Below are 23,409 nucleotides of genomic sequence, written 5' to 3' on the forward strand. Positions count from 1 at the left end.
CAGTTACAGCAGTCCTCTTAATATTGTGCCTCCCATATATACTGAAGAACAAAATAACCTTATGAGTAGTCTGGATATTACATGGTCATCTTTTTTCTTTTCTATAACACTCGATTATCGGGATTAGTAGTTACCCCATAAATAATTTGATGGCAATGTGGCAACCTTTTGTAGGTGTATATGCATTTGGTGAGCTGTGTCCAGAACATGAGAGATGATACTCCTCCAAACCCTGTCCTGGGTCAGACAGTGTATTCAGTTCTGGGCTCCAGAATTTAGGAATGGCATTGACAAGCTGGAGAGCTTCTAGAGAGAGTGTTACCATAACAAGTATTTACAACCTGTCCATATGAGGATGTAACAGAAGGAGCTGGAGATGCAAAGACCTAGGGAATAGTGTCCCTGTCAGATGTGTTAGAAAGGCTGCCATGTTGAAGGATGGCTCTGTTTTGCCCAAGAGATCACATTCAGAGTAGTGGGAAAAGTTTCCAAGGGGCATATTCTGGTTTGAGAATAACAAAATCTGACAGACAGCACTTTGCAAAACCAGAATGAGCTATCTTGAGAGAGAGAATGAGTTCTTCCTTACCAGAAGTCTTCATGTCAAGGCTGGATGACCAATGGAGTGTTGACTCCACAGGAAGTTGCATGAGAGTTGCTTTTTTCTTTTAAGATTAATGAGTTATTTTACAGTCAGAATGTTTTCCCTTCATCCAGCACTGTGGACTTTTAATGCCATGTTGACCTTATATGAAATACTAATAACCTTTGAGGTTTTGGCTTGGGTTAGAGTGGTTTTGTTGAGTTTTTCAGTACCTTGATTAATTGAGAAATAGAGAAAATGGAATTGTTCTACAGTGAAATAACTTAACTAAAAATGGAAATCAAGTATTTTAATTTCCTGTCTACTCTTTATATCTTCCCAGGCTTAGAAAATTACCCTGAGTGCCTTCTAAAACTTTCTACACAAGGCTACTGAATTCATTACTGTCACTCTTTCGCATGAAATACTGCAAGTATTTTCTGGAGCCATTTTTTGTGGGTGGACTCTTCTCCATTCTGGACATTCTTTTCACATGCCACTGGCCACCTCTCTGGGTAATGAGTCAGTGAAGAGATTCTGCTAATATGGTTAAATCTACAAGTGTTAAGTGCACATTTGTAGTCTCACACCCAGCTGTCACTTCTGGATACAGACAAATCAGAAATGCAGAAAGCTACACCAAAAGAAAACAAATCAGCCAATACAAGAACAAGCCACAATTGAGGCAAGTTGTTGTCGTAATAGGGATCTCCCATTTTGGTGATGATCTTTGTTTTTGTTTTTTTTTTTAATTAATTGATTAATTTTTAGTTTTCAACATTCATTTCCACAAGATTTTGAGTTCTAAATTTTCTCCCCATCTCTCCCCTCCCCCCGCCCCATAACGCCTTGCATTCTGATTACCCTTTCCCCTAATCTGCCCTCCCTTCTATCACACCCCTCCCTTCCCTTATCCCCATCTTCTCTCTTTTTTTGTAGGGTAAGATAAATTTCTATACCCCATCACCTGTATTTCTTATTTCCCAGTTGCATGCAAAAACAGTTCTTAACATTTGTTCCTAAAACTATGAGTTCCAACTTCTCTCTCTTCCTCCCTCCCCACCCATGTCCACTGAGAAGGCAGCAATTCAATATAGGCTATATATGTGTAGTTATGCAAAAGTCTTCTGTAAAAGTCATGTTGTGTAAGACTAACTATATTTCCCTCCATTCTTTCCTGCCCCTCATTTATTCTATTCTCTTTTTTGATCTTGTCCCTCCCCAAAAGTGTTTACTATTAATTACTCCCTTCTCCCATTTTCCCTCCCTTCTATCATTTTCCCCCACGCACCCCACTTGTCCCCTCCTCCTCTACCTTCCTGTAGTGTAAGATAGATTTTCATACCAAATTCAGTGTGCATGTTATTCCCTCATTAAGCCAAATGTGATGAGAGTAAGTTTCCCTCTTACCTCCCACCTTTTCCCCTTTATTGAAAAAGTTTTTCCTGCCTCTTTTATGAGAGATAATTTACCCCATTCCTTTTCTCCCTTTCTCCTCCCAATGTGTTCCTCTCTCACCCCTTAATTTTATTTATTTGGATATCATCCCTTCCTATTCAACTCACCCTGTGCCCTCTGTCTATATATATATATATGTATATAATCCTTCCAGCTACCCAAGTACTGAGAAAAGTCTCAAGAGTTGTAAATATTGTCTTTTCATTTAGTAAGTCCTTTATGACTTCTCTTTCCTATTTACATTTTCATGCTTCTCTTGATTCTTGTGTTTGAAAGTCAGATTTTCTTTTCAGCTCTGGTCTTTTCATCAAGAGTGCTTAAAAGTGCTGTATTTCATTAAATGACCATTTTTCCCCCTGAAGTATTATACTCAGTTTTGCTAAGTAGGTGATTCTTGGTCTTAATCCTAGTTCCTTTGACTTCTGGAATGTCATATTCCAAACCCTTCGATTCCTTAATGTAGAAGCTGCAAGATTTTGTGTTATTCTGATTGTGTTTCCACAATACTTGAATTGTTTCTTTCTGGCTGCTTGCAATATTTTCTTCTTGACCTGGGAGCTCTGGAATTTGGCTTGTAATATTCCTAGGATTTTTCCTTTTGGGATCCCTTTCAGGAGGCAGTTGGTGAATTCTTTCAACATTTATTTTACCCTGTGGTTCTTGAATATCAGGGCAATTTTTCTTGATAATTTCTTGAAAGATGATGTCTAGGTTCATTTTTTTGGATCATGGCTTTCAGGTAGTCCCATAATTTTTAAATTGTCTCTTCTGGATCTATTTTTCAGGTCAATTGTTTTTCCAATGAGATATTTCATGTCTGCTATTTTTCCATTCCTTTGGTTTTATTTTATAATTTCTTGACTTTTCATAAACTCTTTAGCTTTCATCTGCTCCATTCTAATCTTTAAGGAATTATTTTCTTCAGTGAGCTTTTGGACTTCCTTTTCCATCTGGCCAATTCTGGTTTTTAGGGCATTCTTTTCTTCATTGACTTTTTGGATCTCTTTTTTCATTTGGGTTAGTCTATTTTTTACAGTTATTTTCTTCAGCATTTTTTTTAGATCTCCTTTAGCAAGCAGTTGACTTGTTTTTCATGATTTACTTGCATAACTCTCATTTCTCTTCCCAATTTTTGCTCTGCTTCTCTTACTTGATTTTAATCCTATTTAAGCTGGCCTGAGACCAATTCATATTTTTCTTGGAGGTTTTGGATGGAAGAGCTTTGACTTCAGTTGTCTTCTATTTGCCTGTTTTGGTCTTCCTTGTTGCCGGAATAAGATTCTATAGTCTGTTTCTTTTTTCAATTTGTGCTCATTTCCCGAGCCATGTACTTGACTTTTGAGCTCTTGATCAAGGTAGATCTCTGCTTACCGTTGGGGTGGGGAGTGTACTGTCAGCTGCTCGATTCCCCACAATCTGTGGGCCTAGAGCTCCAGAAACAGATACTGCCCCGTCTCAGAAATAGTCTTTGCCCCTGCTGCTGTGGCTGCTGTGGGTTCCTCTGCCACCCTGGGTCTGGGGCCAGACTACTACACTCTCCCACACTGGTCCCACAGGCTTTTTCCACTGACCTTCCAATTTGTCTTCAGTTTTGGGGTCCTGAAGTCTGGAAGCTGCCACAGGTGCGAGAGATTCAGTCTCCCCAAGGCCTGCTCAAGTCTTGTGTGTGCTGGTGCAGCCCACGCTGGACTGTGCCCTGCCCCCTGTGTGGCACGATAGACACATCTCAATGACTTTGCAGGCTGTCTTGGACTCCATCGTTCTGTAGGTTCTGCAGCCCTAGAATGTGTTTAGAGCCATTTGTTACAGGCACGTGGCTGGGCTTGGGGGCAATGCTGTACAAAGCATGTCCTGTCACTCTGCCATCTTGGCTCCGCTCCTCTCCTCCATCAACTTTCTTTGTGAATTGAGACTAGTTGTTTAGACTTTCAGGGCCTAATTTTTCTTATTTTTGTAAAATGAGTGGATTGGATTGGATGGACCTGTGTGGTCTCTGATCCTTTGTTGTAGAAAGGATTCTTGTGTGGTTTGGATTCATTTGTTTCCGAAGCCCCTTTCAGCTCTCATTCTATGATTCTCCGTCACGCATATGGTGTACCTCTGCATTTGGTATTTCAAAAAATGGTTGATTCTTTCATCATATTCATGAAGGTATATGATTTCCCTGTCATTTATTTCTGTCTACTCTCTCAATCCATATTCAAATATCTAGTGATTTTAATGCAGTGTCATTCTTCATTTTTTTGTGCTTTAGAATTACGAGGTCTTCATGATTTGACTACATTTTTAAAAAGCAACTTTTGCTCTTTGGTAGTTGCATGATCTCGTTGGTTTGTTAGTTCTCTCCGCTGGTTCAGACCGTGACCCATTTGTGCCTCCTTATCCTGTGCCATTCTTGCCATTGCTAGTGTTATTTGAAAGATAATGGAACATGAGGAGTGCACCACAGAGTGAGAGGGGCGGAAAATGATATCTGTAAATTCTGAGACATGAAACTTGATTTCATTTCTGCACAAAATTCTGGAATATATTATTAAACAGATGGTTAGTGAACATCATAAAAAGAAAGGTATGTTCACAGTGATGGCTTCATTCAGAAGTGTTGGTTGGTTTCCTTCCTAAAAGGGCTCTTAGAAGACCCTTCCATGGACCAGATTATCAAGGATAATGACATGACCCTTTTAAGACAGAAGGGTTTCAGCATGAAAAGAAGGAAAACTAATTGATGACCTGTCTTTGGAGGTTAAGGGTAGAGGTATGTCACACAGAGGAGGAAGGGATAAAGGAAGATTGCCAAATACTTAAGAGCCAGTAAACCAATTTGAGTCACTTCCTGGAAAGGGAGGACGTTGATATTCGAGGAGGAAGCAACTGCCTGCTTTTCAAGGAACGATAAAGATCTATACCTAGATCAGCCATTGAGGCTCAGAGAAAGAAGAGGAAAGGAGGGGTGGTGGGTGACCCCAAAACCGGAGAGGTTTTATCGACTCTTACCTGCGTTTGTATGCCAAGCCTTTTGCAGATACTTTTGGCTATGTTAATTGTTATCTGTGGTTACCCTGCTCCCTAATGCTTTGCAGTTGAGCATAAATGCTGAACCAGTGTTGTCCTTGGCTTTCCTCCTTTCTCCTTGGTGAGGTCAGGTCTCTTTGGGCCGAGGCAGTTCCTGAGTTCTTTCGCCTCCTGGTAATGATAATTTTTGTTTGTATCCTTTAAATTACTCTGAGAAATGGGGGTAGCCAAAGTCGGTGTCTTTATGTTTTATACATCTTATTTTTCATTGTCAGTAATTTATTTGAATAGGTCAGTTTAGAGCTTTTGTAATTACACAGTGTTGTCTTTTTATCTTCATCCTGATTTGATGTTAATTTTGACCTTTGCCCTAACCATTTGATGTTCTGACTGTGTACCAATAGCTCATTCTAAAATAAAACTGCCAGGTCAGCAGCCAGTTGTTTACTGTTAGGATGTAATCAGTTATATTTTTAAAAATAATTCTGTGTTCAAACCCTCCTCCCCTACATAGTTGTATTTAAGAAAATATTCATGGTAAGCAGCCATGGGGCTTCTTTGGACCTTTACATTTCTCAATTCCAAACTCTTTTTCCAACATAGCTTTTCTTGTCTACCCCATGCCCATCTTTGAAGTGGCATTGAAGGTCATTGAGTATCACTTGGAGTATCTTGTTAAGTTATTCATAGAATTTCTTTATTGTATTCCTCTTGGGGGGTAGGTAGGGAATTGGCATAAGCATTAACATAACACCATGAGCCAGGTACTGTGCTAAATTTTTCTGATTTGATCCCCACAACAACCCTGGGAAGTAGGTGCTGTTTTGATCCCCATTTTACAGAAATGGTAGCTGACAGAGGTTCAATGTCTTGCCTGGGATTACATATCTAGTGAATGTCTGAGATAGGATTTGAATTCGGGTCCAGATTCCAGGCCTGACCCAGTGCCCTATGGTGCTGCCAGCTGCCTACAGCAGATATTGACACATAATGTGCAGCTGTGTTCAGTGTTTCACCTGCCTGTGCTTATCAGGATCACAACCTAGCATTCCATGAATAGAGGTTTCTTGTTTCATTTGGGCTCATATTTAGCTGCAACATCTTTATTTCTTCTGTTTGCACTTAAATTGAGAATACTTATATGTATGTGGTTTAATTTTTCCAATTATGTATGGGCTTGTTAGTTACTGAGCAAAGATCTCACGTTTAGAGTATGAGCACCTAAACTGATTTGTCTAGAGGATGTAAACTTGGTGATATTCTTCATACCTTCTACTCTCTTTTTCATCCCTCTGCAGCCATCACTTTGGAAGCAGAAAGGCAGTTCCCACACGCCTTAGGGCCACACCAGATTCTGTAGCCAAAATACCATACTGCGCGGCCCCACCTGTGGCAATGAACCTTGCTTCCTGAGCGGGGCTGGGCTTTCCATAGCAGGTATAGCTACTCTTATCAGGACCACCCTAGAAAGTTTCACAGGCTGATATGATAGGACCTGCAAGAGTTTGTATTTGCTGACATAGTCTTTCATAACTTAGGAGGCTGCTGAAACCCACTCGTATTAGTTTGTGAAACTAGATCCTGAAATTTTCATTATGGACATTTATGTCTCAGAAATTAGCAAATGCTACAAATCAAGGCTTGAGTTTTTGTTTTGTTGGTGGTCTGAAGTTAAGAAATTGATGGATAAAAGGTTAACGTTGCAGATTAAACTTAAAAATGTATCATGCATGGGATCCCTCCCTCAGACATTTACAAGTATGCTCCCTGTCTAAAACCTCATGCCACATCGCGGCACAAGAGTAGAAGGTTGTCTTTTGGATTCTAAGCATTCAAGTTTAAGAGCCTTCACTTCTTCAGAGACATCCACATTTCATAAGTTGTGTACCCTGTTGCCTCTTGTCAGACCTGCTTCTCCTCACTTGGAGCACTTCCCCCTAGACCTTTCAGCTTTGGAGCTTTCACTCTGGGAACGAGCGAGCTGTCTTCATTAGTGAATGCTGTAGGGTATTCATTAAAGAAATCTCCTTTAGTGGTCATAGAATCCATATGCTCTTTGTGAGCTGTCTTGTTTTCTACATTGTAGACTTATCACTGTGAGGTCCAGCTAGAGTTTGTAGAGTCCTGCTCATCTTTACACCATGATACTTGTTATTATTACTGTTACCAGTACAACTATTTTTGCAATGGATTCTTTTCCTATATGCAATGATAAATTTTTCTGAAATAGGCCCTGCTGATGACTGAATGAATAGTAAATGCCTTGTCCATCCCAGCCAAGTGAAGGCTCCCACCATGACGTCTTTTGTTGTCTTACCAGAAAACATACCTGGTCACCTGAGCACCAACCAGAACTTACCGATGGCAGCCCTCAGAGCACAGAACATACCATGAGAGAGAATGAGCATTGGTGCAGCTTCTGATCATGCTTTACTTTGCTCATCTTTACAGCTTAGGGGAAAACATGTAGGCATATGCTTCATTCTGTAGCATTGTGTGGAACTGTTGGTGACATTTTAGATGTGTTTTCCATAGAAAAATTAAAAGATGATCCATGTGTTGTCATGCATTTAAAAAGAATCCTGGGTTTCCCTGTCTTTTTCCACCAGGCTTGAAGTGTAGGAGCCCCTCATTCTCTGGGGGTGGCACCATATTGATGCTAAACCTATGCAAACCAGTTGGCATAGCCCACTGTGCAGCTCAGAATTCCCTTGCTCAAGAGACAACCTCCCTTGTAATTGGGATATAGACATGTGCCACTGTGACTGGCTTCATTATGTATTAAAAAAATGTTTTTTAAAAGGACATATACCACTCAGATACTAGCTAACATCTGTATAGCGCTGTAGATTTTTCAGAGGACTCAGCTGAGTTCTGAGCAAACACAAAATACTTTCCTAAGGTGCTAAAGACACTTTAAGCTGAGTGGGGCAGGTTGGACGGTATGTCTCCATCCTGTTTGACAGTTTCAAGAATGCACACTCGTTGCTTTTTCTACTCCATGCTTAATAAATATAATTGCCCTCCCCCCCCCCCCACTTCTGTGTTACGAATGATGCCAGGAAATAGAATATAAAGATCTTTAACATCACTGAGCAGAGACAAGCAGTTCACACTTGGGCCTTGTAGGAGCCATGTCTTCGGTTATCAGTGGCTTGCTCCCGTCTCACTGTGTCTGCCTTGTAGGTTAGCCACTTTTGGCAGAGGAAGTGAAGCCTCGTCAGTTGTTGCAGGATTTATAGTAAACCTGCTGTTGCAGGAAGTGGTGAAAAGTTGATTGATGGTCTGAGGCAAAACTCTCAAGCAAGAAACAGGATGCATGCTTTCTATTTTTACCTAGTTTTCTCTTCCTACATTTCTTTGTTCCACTTGTACTATGGTTTGGCTGTTTATCAATAAATAAATCTGTGGTCCAATTTTCTTGTAAACTACACCAAATTTAAAACAATGGCAATAAATAGATATCAACACAGCTATGTTAAGGGTGTGCTGCAAAAGTTGGATCCATATGGTTTGTGGTGGTTGTTTTTTTTTAACCTCCCAAAGTATTCGCAAAGTATAATTGGAGGCTGTTTTCATACTCTAAAAACAGTAATAACTCAAATTTAGCCATAATCCCATCAACTTCTCAATTTGACATTTTTAAGTGTCAGCTGTGAGAAAGGCACTGTATTAGTCAAGGTGAATGCAAAGATAATATGGCACAGACCTCTAACAGGGAATTGCTAAACAGAGCAGCCGAGGTGGGGGGGACCCTCACTGGAGAATGTTGGACTTGAAATTAGGGTGATCCGAGGTCAAATCCTGCTTCCAACATCTGCCAGCTGTGCATGATCCTGCATCATCACATCACCTCTGTAGGCCTCAGTTTCCTCATCTGTAAAGTGAAGGTAGTAATAGTACCTTCCTCTCAGGGTTTTTGTGAGGATCAAATGAAACCTGACCTTCTCTCCCCACCCCTCACCATAATGCTTCAGTCTTGAGTTTTATTCTCACTCACCAGTTCCTTGGCGATCCATCAGTTCCCATGAGTTCAGTCTTATTGCTATGCAGAAGACTCCCATGTCTGTGTTCCAGCTCTCTCATCTCTTTCCAGCATTATTCACATTACCAGCACTTAAGTGGCTGTGGCCTATATGCATTTTAAAATCAACCTGTTCAAAACAGAACTCATTGTGTTTTCTCCTAAGCCCATCCTCCATCAAATTTTCCCCATTTCTGTGTCAGGCACCACCATCTTTCCAGTTAGCCAGCTTTACAACCTGTTGTTCTCAGTTCTCTCTCTTCTCCTCTCCCTCCCCTTCCCACCCCTGTATCCAATGAGCTGCTCAGCCTTGTTGAGCCAGGTCCACAAGACCTCAAACCTTGACTGTCAGTAATAGTGTCTTAATTAATCTCCTTACTTCCGTTCTCCCCCAGCTGACAAATTGGTGTTCTTCACATTCACCTCTGACCACATCATTCTCTCCACTCAACAGTCTTCATTGATTCCCTGTTGCCTTTACGATCAAACACAAAATCTTTAGTGAAGCCTTTCGATCCTTCATAATGTGACTCCCCGACATCTGTGCAGGATTCTTCTTTATCATTGCCCTTCACTTTTTCTTTCAGTCAGAATAAATCAGCTGTTTCATTTCATGTCCTGCCCCTGTGGTCTTTGTACTAGTGTTGGAGAGGTTGTGGAAAGATGCTAAGCCACTGTTGGTGGAACTTTAAATTGCTCCAACTATTTTGGAAAACTATTTGGAACTATGGTTAGAAAGTAACACTGTTTATACCTTTTGACCTAGAGATCCCATACTGAGGCATGTACCCCAATGAGACAGAGAGTATGGTAGCACTTTTCTTTTTCATATTAGTAAAGAACTGGAAGCAACCTAGCTGTCCACCCATTGAAGAGTTTCTGAGACGTTGGGAATGGGTGGTACCTGAGTGATTACTGTTTAGCAAGAAATGACGAATATATAGAATTCCCAAAAGTGTGGAAAATTTAGATGGTACAAAATGAAACAGGAAGAACCAGGAGAACAGTGGACACATTTTCTACAGCCTTGTAAATGGAAAAAAAATGACAACAGCAAATTGAATCTGTGAATATAACGGCCAGACTTTGCCCCTAAGGACACATGAGACTATACCTTCTTCACTCCCTTCTTTTTAGAGTTTGGGGGTGATAGGTATTGTGTTAGCCTTGATTCATCTGTTCCTTTTTCTTAAACTGCTTTTCTCTCCCTTTTGTTTTATTTTTCCCTCTTTTATTCTTTGTTATAAGGGATGATTCCTTGGGTGGGAAAGGGGAGAGTCATCTATTGAGGGATCGAATCAAACTAAAAAGCCAGTGGACTTCTGTCCTATAGCAGTGGTACTCTAAATGTTTGTAAAGCATCTTTTTCGAAGCACCATTTCTAAGGAGTGTGAAATGCATCCTGTGTGTGTCTATCTGCAATCAAAACATCTGACTGAATTAGGAGCTTGTCACCCTCATTTTACAGATGCAGGATAATGAGACAGAAAAGCGAGTTGATTTGCCTAGAGGTCTCAGAGCTCTTAAGCAGCAGAAATGGAAATAGAAACCAGGTTCCTGTTTTTATCACCATATAGTATGGTACCTTCGGCCATGTCATGTTATGTTGTGTTTAAAGTGTAATGGTAACATTTAGGTTCCATCAGCTGCTATAACAGGAGGACTTGGGGAGCTACAGCCTGATCTGCCTTTCCGGAGTCCAGGAGGTTTGGATTAATGCCATATTTATGCTTGTCACTTCTAGTTCACCTGATAAGGCAATCCAGGGTCTGGGGACCAAGGTTAGAGCTAAATGGTTTGGGAATCTTGGAGGTGTTACGTAGGAAAAAGAAATCACAGTAAAGAGTATGTGAAAGTAAGGAGTAATTAAGATACGGACCTCGCTGTAACTTGGGACTCCCAACTAAAATGGCATCTTTTTGTCCGTCTAAATGTCCATCTAAAATGTCCGTCTTTTTGTCTGATATGTTGAATAACTCGATTTCGTTAAATCAGGTTTGATTTGAAAAGAACGTTTGCATATAAAATTAAAACTTGTGGTTTTGTTACGTTTGGTTCAACTGCCCCAGTGAAGTTCCTCGGCTACGAATCATAATTGGGAGTAAATCTTAGCCGATAAAATTCAAACAAGACAGCTGATAAAGTGAGTGATGATGAGGATCCAGCATGGTGTCATGAAAAAAAAAAATTTGGATCCAGAATTCAGGAGAAAGCTGGGTTTAAATCTGTGAGCATGGGCAAGTCAACTTCTTAGCCTCCATCTCATCTCTAAGAGATATGTATTACCTAATTCATAAGATTGCTACAAGGGGGAAATAAAGTAATTTATGCAAAGAATCGGAAACTTTACCACATAAATGTCTCTGCTTCTTACCACTGATTCCCATGGTGTGCATTGTGTAGTAGGCTGAGTGGCAACATAAGGAATGACTGGCTCACTAGACATCTGTGTACCTCCCCTGTTAAACTCTACAATGATGATATTGGGGGGGGGGCGGGGTGGAGACCCAGGACCAATACGGTTCTACCGCTGCTCTCTGCTCCCTGACCTCTATTAGTTGTCACCACCCAGCAATCTTTTTCCACCAAATGAGCTCTTCACACCAATTAACACAAGCTCATGCTTGTTCGTGTTGTATCAGGGGTTCTTAACTTGAAGCTCATTAACTTGAAAGAAAAACATTTTAATAACTATTTCAGTATAATTGGTTTCATTTGTAATCATAATCTGTTTTATTTAATGCATTTATAGAAGTTATTTCGAGAAGGGATCTGTAGGCTTCATCAGAGAGTTGGGGGTGGGGGGGAGAGAGGGCAGTTCATGGCAGGCTAAAAGTTAAGGACCTGCCCCCCATCTTTATCATCAGATAACACCTAGTCTATGCATTCAGAAAATCCCATTTTATCCCAGCAGCCTCCTTCCTGATACCCTTAATCTCCTTGCAGACATGCCATTTTGATGAGCAGTTCTCATGTTGAACTGTGACTTCTAGGCTACAGGTAACAGCAGTGGTCCATCTCTCAGCCTCCCTGCGGGGCCTGCAGAAGGGCCATATGCAGTGAGGCATTTCATTTTGGATATGAGTGAAGCCCACGTTGTAAAAGGATTGCAGTAAAAATGGACTTAACAGTTTCTTTAATAGTTCAGGAAGTCAAAACTCTGTGCTCTTCAGACCTGCTCACTGATATTACCGTGCTCATTTCAGGCATTTACACTGACTCCTTTCTTAAGGTGTCCATTTCCCACTTCTCTGGTTGTTTGTATTCTCTACACTTGAGTTAGTGCTATTATTAGTAGTGGAGGATTGAATCTGGGCCCTGAGGTCTTGTAGAATGAGTGTGTATGTAATCTAGATTTCCACTGGTCTTCTGTGCCACGTTTTAAATCTGACTGTGGTGCCATGTACAACTTCATGTGAACACAGTCATGTTAAATAAACCAAGTTCTGCACTTTAAAGAATGCTTCATACTGTTATGAATTGTTGGGCAAAAGAGATTTTACAACCCTTTGAGAAATTGGTAATTCACTCCAACTGATCTCACAGTCTTCTTTGTCTCTACCAAGCTTATCTCCTCTGTTTCTTAGGCTCTCTGGAAATTTTTGTGCTCAAGCACAGGGTTAACTTGGCCTGTGAGAACATCAGTCCCATTATTAACACCCTTATTCTGGCTGGTTCATACCATTAAAAGTGTGACTCGCCTTCAGAACTGCATAGCATTGCACTGTACCAAACAGCCAAAGCTTGTTGTAGAAATATTACTATATGACCATGTTTGTATTTTCACAAATGAAGATTAACCCTGGATAGCTCTGATTCATTTTGGATATGTTGTATGTTTATATATTGCACCACATTTCCCAGCTTTGAAACATCATCCATTTGCTGAGGCCACTGCCTGAAATTTTTCTCTGAAGGATGGAGTCAAGATTTTTGTCAAGGGTGGAGAGCATGCTGTATGACTATGTACTTTATATCTACATTTTGCATTTTAAAAAAAGTTCCATCTTAATAATGCATTTATTCAGTGTTTTTAATCTAAGTGATTCAGGAGAGGAGCCACCTCAAAATGTGTAAGCCATGATTCTCATCCAAGGGAAAAAAAGCACTTTTTGTGGGTTGTCTAATATGTCTTTAATTTTGTTTATTTAAGGTCCAAAAAGTTGGCTAGTCTTGCTGAAACTCTACAGAGAACCTACGTTACAAAGGGTCAACTGGGATTAGAAATAGAAGAGCTGGAAACAGCCGCGCTTCTTGTGCAGGGAGAAGAAATTGAGTCAGAAGTGCCCCAGTCACTTCGCAGTCAGCAACTCATAGGGGACCCTGCCAAGTCAGGCGGGATTTCATCATCTAAGACAGAAGACTTGAGTGTAGACAGAGCAAAGCCTGCAGATTGTGAGAGTGGGAAAATAGATTCTTTGGAAGAAAACACTACCCCAAATACGGATTTTCTTGAACTTTGCACGAAACCCAGCATCTGGACATGTGATGTTGGTCAAGAAAAGCCTGTCAGTTCTTCAGAGTCTCCCAGGGTTTCTGCTCCACTCATCATAGAATTGGAAGAAGAAATGGAAACTGAACCTCGGCCTTCTCAACAGCGTGAAACTTCACCAGTGGATGAAGACAAGCAGCCCACCTAACTTGTAAACACCACTGTATCACTCAAGACTTTATTATTGAGAATGGCAGCAGATTTCTTACTCCCTTGTTGTTTCTACTAAATAAAAATCTATTATCAGTCTGTCATGGTGTGTTTTCTTGTTTAGTATTTGTAGCATTGTTTCAAGTTTAAAAGTAAATTTTTCAAGTATTATGGCAGCATAACAAAAATGAGTGTTCTAGCAGATTGTAAGCTCTTTGAGGGCAGAGACAGTTTTGTTTTTGTCTTTGTAACCTCAGCACATAGTGCAAGTGCCTGGTGCAAAGTAGACTTTTAATAAATGTTTGTTAAATGAATCTAAGATGTGAATATTTCAAGAACAAATTCAATAATAAACATTTGCTTTTGGAGAAATTGAGTAATTATTGGTCTCTTCAGGAGGATCTTTATTTCAGAAGATAAAAAAAAGTACCTGTCCTTTGTTTTTCAAAATATTTGCATAAATTGTCATTTTTTTGTTGGTCTATCCCATTGGCCACATAAAGTTATAGTATTTTGATAAAAACAGTTGTTTGACAAGCAGTGGACCAAAGTTCATGTTACAGCCATTGCATGGGGGTTGTCAAGGGTAGAATGGGGTGCCAAGAAATAGGGGGCCTCAAGGGGAACTTTCCATGAGAATAGAAAACAAGATGAGCAAAATCCAACAGAGCATAAGAAGAGCTTAACCAGCTTTACAGGCCAGAGAGAGAGAGGAAAATGTAAGGCAGAGAATCAGAATCCTTAGTTTTACGTACGAACCATGAAGAAAGGCTGTCACTGGCTAACAGTTACAAGCAGAATTTGTAGTAGAAGATGTGCCGCCATGAATGCCTGTAATTAAATACACAATCGTAGGGTTTTAGATCCCTGAAACTTTGACTTGTTTATTCTTTCTAACCTCATTACCTGTAGAGCCAAGTCTCTAACATGATTCCTTCAGCACATACATATTCTGAATAGCTGGTCTTCTTTTTTTAAATTCAGAATAATGTGGACAGAGCAGTGTGATTACATTGTGGTAGCTATGGATATTTGTTCTCAATAAGTTTGTAGTAGAGAGCAATTGAGGTCTTGAAATATGTTGCTATGGAATACATTATGGGCAACCAAATGTCCTAGTGGATAGAGCATAGCATTGGAAGTTGAGAAGACCAGGGTTTGAATCCTGCCCCAAACACTTGCTAGCTGTAGGACCTCAGATAAGTTGCTTAGCCTCTCTCAGACTTAGTTTCCTCCTCTGTAAAATGGTGATAATAATAGCAGCCGTCTGTTGCGCCTGGTTGCTGTGAAGATCAAATTAGATGATTTTAGGTAAAGTTCTTTGCAAACTTTAAAGTGACATACATATAATTATCTGTAGAGAGATTAAAATATCTTGAGCATATTTCCCAGAATTATTTAAATCATGCTTTTTCCTCCTTGAAAACTCCTGCTCCTAAATAATGGTATATTGATTAGGAACTAAAAGCATTAAAACATAGTTTTATGTTGAATCACAATATAGTATGTTGCTATGGAGAACAGGAAAGTATGGCTATTAAGATCTTGGTGGAAAGGTGGAAATAAACTTTACTGCCTGCTACATATTAGAAATGCAACACCAGTTTCAATATCCCATCCCATGGACATGGGATACTATTACTGTATCTTTAAGAGGCAGTGGAATCTTGAGACACAGCAGTTTTACTCATTCAGAATAATCTGTTAATTCTGATAGAAATTGAGTGACTGAAGTGTAGAGAGACTTAGGACAACTCTCTTGAGAACTGTTTTGACTCTTATGAAGAGGTATAATTCTCTATAAAGAGAAATCTTGAAAATTTTAATTTTAATTGGTATTCTGAGATGGCAGATTGGTGACACTGTCTCCAGAACCGAGGAAGTAAATGGTGGTAGTGATACTAAGAGGAAACTCAAGCTGTGTGTCTTGAGTTCCACATCTGATGGAGTAAATCTCACCTGACACTGAGGACTCAGGCAGTCTTTTACTAAAAACTGGATTCCAATGCCCTCCCGTGAAAGCAGTTCAGGGAGATAAAAACCACCATGAGGAATGTTAAAAAACAAATAGTAAGAAGTCTCTCTGGGGTCTCAGGAGTTCCTTGCCAAAGTCCAAAGAACTCTTTTTATTCTCTCTCCACTCCCATCCCATATCAGTTCTACTTGGGAGCAAAGTTAACCCAAAGTGCCCCAAGCCCCACAACTTTGCTTGAAGTAGTCCTGGTTGGTGATGTGTAAGGGTTGAGGATTCATTTATACCTTCCCCATTTGACTAATGTTGACCTATGACACTTTCTTCTTTTTTACAGTTAACATGTTTCAAGTAATTACTTGTATTTGTTTTGTTGTTACACTTAATAAATTTTATAGCACTAATCTTGATATTTATTTAGGCATAGGATATTAGGTAGTTGGATTAGAGAGATGAGCAAAAAGTTAGGAGAAAAGATGTTTCTCCAGTTTAATAAATGATATTTAATAGTGTGGGAGCTCAGAGCTAATTGACTAATGAGATTTTAAAATTTGTCATTTATGAGTAAATACAGTAATACTCTACGATTGTCTTAGAATCCAGGATGAGGATGAGTGAAAGCATAAACCAGAAGTGAGGGTGATTACCCAATGTAGGCTACACAAGAAAGGTGTCAATCCTAACTCTGTTACATTTGAGGGCCTATCCAGTATATCTCTGTGATATTGAACAATAGTAGTGCGACATGTTCCATCAACCCCAGCAGATGGGAAAAAAAATACTTGATTTGGAGAGAAACGTGTCCCCTTTGCTGCTACCATGGTAAACCTCTCCTGAAGAACCTTATTTCCAATAGGAGGTTGATGTGATCACGTTACAGGATGTACCTGGGATGGAGATTATTCTGGAGGAACGCTGTACCCATTAGAAGAGAGAAGGTTCGGGCTTCCAGGAAACATCTGGTAGAGTGGAAGGAACCTTCAGTTTAGACTCTATTTCTGACTGCCACTTATTAGCTGTGACCTTGGTCAGGGTATCTCCTCTCTGAGCCTGTTTCTTCATCTTTAAAAGAGTCGGATCGTATTATGCACTAGTGAAAACTGGTTTGACTAGTGTGGTTCTGACCCCTGACCCAGGATGCATGTATATAAAGGCTCAGCTGACCCAAAGACGAAGTATTTCCCCATTTCTTAGACACTTGCCTGATGTGGCACAGAGCTAAATTTCCTGAGTTCCTGCCCCTTATTCCTAATTCCTTGTTAGGCAACTCACATATACTTTGTTCTTTTTGATTATACCATTGCCTTGCCCCACGGGTGATGGGCCAGACTTCTACTAATGCCACATTAAGTTTAAGCCCTGAGTGGTTGGGGCCAGAGTGAGCATCTTTTTGCATGTCACAGGCATTAGCCTACCTATGGAGCTAGGGACAGTGGAAGGAGCACCCCCGTGCTGTTCCTTGTTGGCATCTGCCCAGTGTGGCATTGTTACTTATTGCAGTTCCCTCCCCCTTTCTCCCCTGAATATGAGGTCTGTACCTATAAATCCATGACTATGATGATCTCCTATACTCACTCACTGGAGGAGGGGCAGTCGAGACCCCCTGCCCTTCCAGTCTCCAACTGTTTGTATTCCAGAAGTGGTCAGCTAGTTGAAGGAGTGGGTATCTCATCTGCAGCAGATGAATACTGGAGAATACTTCCATTTGCAAAGAATCCTGTAGATTTTTCTTGGAGCCCTGGAGAGCTGCAAAATTCCAATGGCCATTTCAAATTCATTTCTTCCCAGAAACTTCATACTGGCAGCCACTTCATGACACATCATCATTTGCTTCATTTCTTTTTTCAGACTTGCTCGCTTACCTAATGGCTTCAAAACTACAAAGGTTCTTTCCTTCCAGAAGCTTTTGTCCTTCCATATTCAGCTGGTGGCTTGACTGCCCACTTTGGAATGGTTCCGTTGTCTTTGACTGAAAAACTGTTCCTCTCTTCATACAAAGAATAAGTTAATAACTCAATCCTTCCTTGACATCCTTAAGACAAAGAAACTCATAAAACAGCTCAGAGAGGTATAAGAAATCAGAGTGATGGAGCTCTTTAAATTGAGTCATAAGTATCCACAATGTTCTCTTTGCCCTCTCAGTTCAGAATAAGCTTAAAGCATCATATTTAACCCTGACTTTGTTTCCAGTGGGTTAAAAATACAATATGTCAATAATCCAAAACACATCAAAAGAAAGACCCCGTGTTCTTTGCATATGGACAACTGGTGAGGCTGCTTCAGAGATCTCTAATAACCATGTTGATCACTGGAGTCAATTTACAGAGAAAAATAAATTGAATGAGTGTCTGGATTCTTAGCCCTAACTTATTTGGCCTTGTTCTCTGAGAGTCGATCTTAGACAAGTTTATTTCCCTTTTAGCCTTGTAGAGAAATGTGAAGGGCTAGAAATATGTGGCAGATAAAACCATGGCCCTGGTCCTATCAAAGAACCTGGGTTCAAATTTTGCCTCTGATGCTTACTCCGTAGTGAAAATCAGGATCCTTATGTTTCATTTAATGGCCCTGGTGCTATTTGAGTTTGATACCATTGGTCTAGGATACCAAGAACTCTAATAAGGTAAAACCTTAGTGGATTAATAGCAGAGAAGGCTAGTGTCCAACCTCTAATTGGCTCCCTCAGCAATTTCAAGATTAATGTGTTTTACTTATGTGGAAATCATGTTTTTTGCCTCTCCTTCCATAGTGTCCTATACTTCTGTTTATTTGCATTCCCAATAATTAATTCTCTCTCTTCCTTCTAGGTGGTGTAGTAGATAGAGTGTTGTTGCCTAGAGTCAGGAGGATGAGTCTTCCAGAATTCAAGTCTGGCCTTAGATTTTTGCAAGCTGTGTGTCCTTGGATAAGTCACTGAACTCTGTTGGCCTCAGTTTCCTCATCTGTAAAATGAGCTGGAGAAGGAAATGGCAAACCACTCCAGTATCTTTGCCAAGAAATCCCTAAACGGGGTCGCAAAGAGTTGGACATGATTGAAATAGCTGAACAACAGTAACTTGTAGAGAGTAAAGCTACTACAGCAACTTCTACCCAAACTCATTTCCATGATTTGGTTTGTTATATGCCTCCATTTCTAAAAACAAAATTGTTGCCAGTTATTTTTTAAGACTTCCAAATCCCCAAACTGTTACTGTCATCCTCTTCTCCCTTTCACCCATAAAAAAATCCTTTATATGTAGGTTTTAATCCCTATCAAGCAGGAGAAGCCTTGATTAGACTAGATTTAAGGCAGCAAGTGATAATGTGGCTGAGAAATTGATTCATGCCTCTGGAGTGACTAGGGGTATAGCCATCCAGAGCGGACACCACTAGTGTCTCAAGGCTGGAGAAAACAAACAGGGAAACACATGTCAAGCAGATAAATTACTTTGCTGTTCAGAGCTCTCTATAGAGGCCATTTGTTTCTTAGATAAGGAAAGCTGCTCTCCAAAGATGTGAAAAGATAAGCTAGGACAGAAGGATGAATATGAAATTCTTAGGTTATTCAGCTACCTGAGCTCTTGAGAAAGGGACTTAGCCCCAAAAGGGATCTTGCAATGTATATCTGTAGTTGTTTTTCTTAAAATATGCCATGATCTGCTAGTTTCCCATGTAAGTTCTGTGCCTTATGGATTTTTTAAATTTAATTGAATTTTTATTGATTTTTTAACAGATCCAATTCATTTCTGAGGTCATTGATTTAAAAAGAGAAAAACAATATTCAGCAAAAGTAAGCTTGGCAATATAGGCAGTATGCCATATCCATAGTCCCCTTCTTTGCAATGAAGGGATAGAGGCTGTGCTTTCTAGTTTAGAGTAGTGTGTTCCTTCTTTCAAAGTTATCCATCTTGTTAATGGAGTCTGGTAGTTGGATCCATGGGATTAGAGGATTTATTGACTTAAAATAGAAGCTACTCATATGAGTTGGCCTGAGGAAAAAAACAAGCAAAGTTCTCTAAAACATCTCAGAAGATGAAATCTGCCTTCTAAACTCAAGTTAATGAGAAAAGTGAGAGATGTACTACTGTTATACAGCCAACCACTAACTGGCTCGTTTACAGAAGCACATATAGAGGGGTCTTTCTTAGATTCTTTCCACCGTGGCTCCATTTACTGATGGGTTGGAAAGAATCTTGCCTAATTTATAGAGGAAAGGTTTTAAAAAGTACATAGAATTTCCAAGTTGGATAGGAGCTCAGAGGCCATGTAGTCAAGCCATACCCTGAATAAGGATACCCTATAAAATATACCCAACAAGTGATCATCTCAGCCTTTGCTCAAAACCCTCCAATGGAGGGGGCCCTCCCAAATCAGCCCAACCCATATTTGGACAACTCTAATTGTTAGGAAGATTTTTTTGCTATATAAAATCTAAATTTGCTTCTTTGTAACTTCTGCTAGTTTCTTGTTCTCTAGGGCTCAAACAGAATATGACCTAATTTATTAAATAGTATGAGAAAATACTGATCCTGTTCCCTCCAGATCCTCCTTATCTTTGAGGCTAAATAAACATCTCCTGTTTCTTCAAATGATCATCACAAGACCTAGTTTACCTCAAGATCTTTCAGTTCAACTCAAAACACATTTTTAAATGCTTACTCTGTGCCTGAGCTCTACTTACACTAAGGATATAAATACAAGAAAAAAGGGAGACAATCTTTGCCTTCATGGAATTTACATTTTAATTGGAGAAGATAATACATAAAAAGGGACAGGAGGAGATACCCACATGGTGGCAGAGTTTGGAGAATGGAGGTTGTCTGGTCTGGTTCCTCAAAAGAGGTTTTGGAAGGAACTCACCAGTGGGAGAAGATAACAGTTGAGACTCAGGTCAGCCTTGCCAAAGATCACATACTCAATGTTTGAGGCAAAATTTTATCCCAGGTCTCCAAGGCTGGTATTCTGTTCACCAGCTTATTAATGACCTTTGTCAAATATGGTGCCCAAAACCAAACATGATACTCTTGATGTAGTCTGACCAGGTTTGATAGGCCTCTCTTTGACTCATAGGTCTCACTTACAATTTGGCTATCTCAGCTTCTGTTGGTCTTTTCTGGAAAGTGCTATATCCCATAGCTGTGTAGCTAGCCAATCATCTCCCAACCTCTGTTATCAGAGATGGAAAATCAACCAGATGCTCTTGAATGAAAATACTGTCATTCCCCATTTTTCTCTCCAGAAATAAACCTTACATGCCATTACCTTTGTCCCTGAGCTACCCTGTTTGAAGCTCCCCTGGGTGTACTCATGGCTTGTTTCTTATGTTCTTTTGTCCTTGTCCGCAATTCTTTCATTTCAGACCTTGAAACCTTCCCGTGTATGAGTTAAAGCATGCCTTAATAAAAGACCCTTGCGTTTACCTACTGACCTGTCTGATTCTTATATGAAACCCCCATTCATTACCCAATCGCTGGCACAAAGAGTAACTATCACCTCCCTAATACTGAGTTATATCTCTTGTGATATATACTCTGGTGTCGTATTAGGTTTTTTTTTTTCTGTCGTGTTGAACTGATGCCATTTTGAGCTTGTAGTTTGCAAGAATGTTTTTGGATTAACTGCTGTGTAGCCTACCTTGTATTTGTGAAATTGTGGTTTGGGTTGGCTTTGCTTTGTTTTTTTAAGACTTCTTTTAGACTATGAGATCCTTGAGAGTAGGAACTATCGTTTCCCTTTCTTTGTATGCTCAGCCCTTAGCAGAGTGTCTGATGCTTAATAACTGTGTATTGGTTGCCCGACTTCACCACTATCTCTAATTTCATCTTGATATAACCGACCACTGTTCTAGACAATCAAGATCTTTTTGGGTCCTGACTCTGTCACCTGGTGGTTTCACCTTATTGGATTTGGCTAAATATTCTGAAATCCTTCAGAGGCCTACCTTGTATAAATACAACCCATTCAAGCAAAACCGAAAACCTTGGCAAGAATGCTCTTTACAATGGACACAATTTTCAGAAACCAAAAGCACTTATCCTTTTAAGACTGACCACACCCTGAGTATTCTCAGTGTATTTGCACTGGCATACCTTGTTTTTTAAGACATGGTTCTGTGGATACAGTACCGGACTTGAAGTCAGGAATGCCTGGATTCCAATCTGGCATCAGATGCTTAATAGCTGTGTGACCCTGGGAAAGTCACTAATTCTGTTTCAGTTTCTTCATCAGTAAAATGAGCTGGAGAAAGAAATGGCAAACCACTGTAGTATCTTTGCTAAAGAAAACTGTACATGGAGTCACAGAGACTTGGTCATGACTGTAGAAGGTGGGATTTTAGTTGGGACTTAAAGGAAGCCAGGGAGTACCTTGACTTAATTCAAATGCCTTCAGAGGATTTTGAAGTAGTTTATTGGCAGGACCAGATCAAATACATCAGGGACTTATTTGGAGGCTCCCAAAGCTCTTCTCTTCAAGAGAGGGCTGATGGACTTCAGCCAGGATCCCATCGATTTGATTATATAGGGAAAAGCTTTCCTGTCTTATTTATCCATGGTTATTTATGTTGTCTTTTCCATTAGTCTGTAAATTCCTTTAAGTAAGGGATTATTTTTCACCTTTCTTTGCTGCCCCAGTGCTTAGCACATAGTTGTAGCAAGCACTTAATTAAATGTATATTGACTGACTCACTTAACTGATTGACTGGTGGTGGTCTAGGGCAGTGGTGCCAAACTCAGATATCATGGAGGCCATTAAACCATACATAAAATCCCTACAGGCTGCACACTGACTTAAGAGAACCACATACTAACATCGTCTGTGTTGTATTGTACTTTTATTTATTTTGTTAAGTATTTCCCAATTACATTTTAATCTGGGGTTGCCAGGGGCCGGTTTGCCAGCCTTCATCAACAGAACTATGCTCAGGATTTGATTTATGGGGTGTAATACAAACGAGTAAAAATAACAACAGCAACCTAAACTTGATGGGTTGAACTAAGTGGGGTCTTAGACTGTGTGGACTCCAGGTCAGTATCAGCCACATTGTCCCAGCTTGGTTTGTGTCCTTCAGTCAATCAAAAAGCATTTATTTAAATACCTGCGCTGTTCCAGACACTGTACTAAGCAAAAGGAAAAGTGCTCCTGCCCCTAGGAGCTTCCATTCAGTGATACAGATGGGGATCCCACTTGTCCCCTGTCCTGATAAAGTCTTCACAGGAATAGACGACAGGACAAATAGAGGTATAGACTAAACAAGGGAACCTTCTAGGAGGTAAGGTGTCAGTCACTGAGGGCACCATCTCCTGCACAATGGGTTCTTGAACTGAGTGTTGAGGAAAGCTGAGGATTTCAAGAGGGGAAGGTGGGTAGACAAGGGAACGAGTGATAAAAATGTTTGCACCACAGAGTGTATGAAGAGGAAGAATATGCAATAAAATTGGAAAGATCGGATGGGACCAAGTCATACAGAAGGGGAGGAACAGGACCTCATGAAATGACAGATACTTCCTAGCGAGGTGACCCTGGCAAGTCACTTCACCTCTGCCTCAATTTCCTCATCTGTAAAATGGGGATAATAATAGAACCTACCTTGCAGGGTTATTGTGAGGATCAAACGAGAGAAGGTAGTCAACACTATAAATTCTCCTAATTATTAATATTGTTACTATATTTCCAGTCACTCAGGTTCATCACCTTAGAGACATCCTGGACTGCACTCGTTCTCACCCCACATATCCAGTCAG

At 40.2% G+C, this 23,409-nt stretch overlaps 1 protein-coding gene across 3 annotated transcripts in view; it reads left to right on the forward strand.

The window, feature by feature from the left end:
- Positions 1-14,095, forward strand: part of SHQ1 (SHQ1, H/ACA ribonucleoprotein assembly factor) — a 109,264-nt gene extending 95,169 nt beyond the window's left edge. For all 3 annotated transcript variants that reach the window (XM_072598663.1, XM_072598661.1, XM_072598662.1), the window contains exon 11: positions 13,231-14,095. In XM_072598663.1, the coding sequence (XP_072454764.1) occupies positions 13,231-13,301 (71 nt within the window). In that variant the 3' untranslated portion in view covers positions 13,302-14,095. The remainder of the gene's footprint in view (positions 1-13,230) is intronic.
- The last annotated feature ends 9,314 nt before the right edge of the window (positions 14,096-23,409 follow it).

Source organism: Notamacropus eugenii, chromosome 3 (genome assembly GCF_028372415.1).
Source record: "Notamacropus eugenii isolate mMacEug1 chromosome 3, mMacEug1.pri_v2, whole genome shotgun sequence".
NCBI lineage: Eukaryota > Metazoa > Chordata > Mammalia > Diprotodontia > Macropodidae > Notamacropus > Notamacropus eugenii.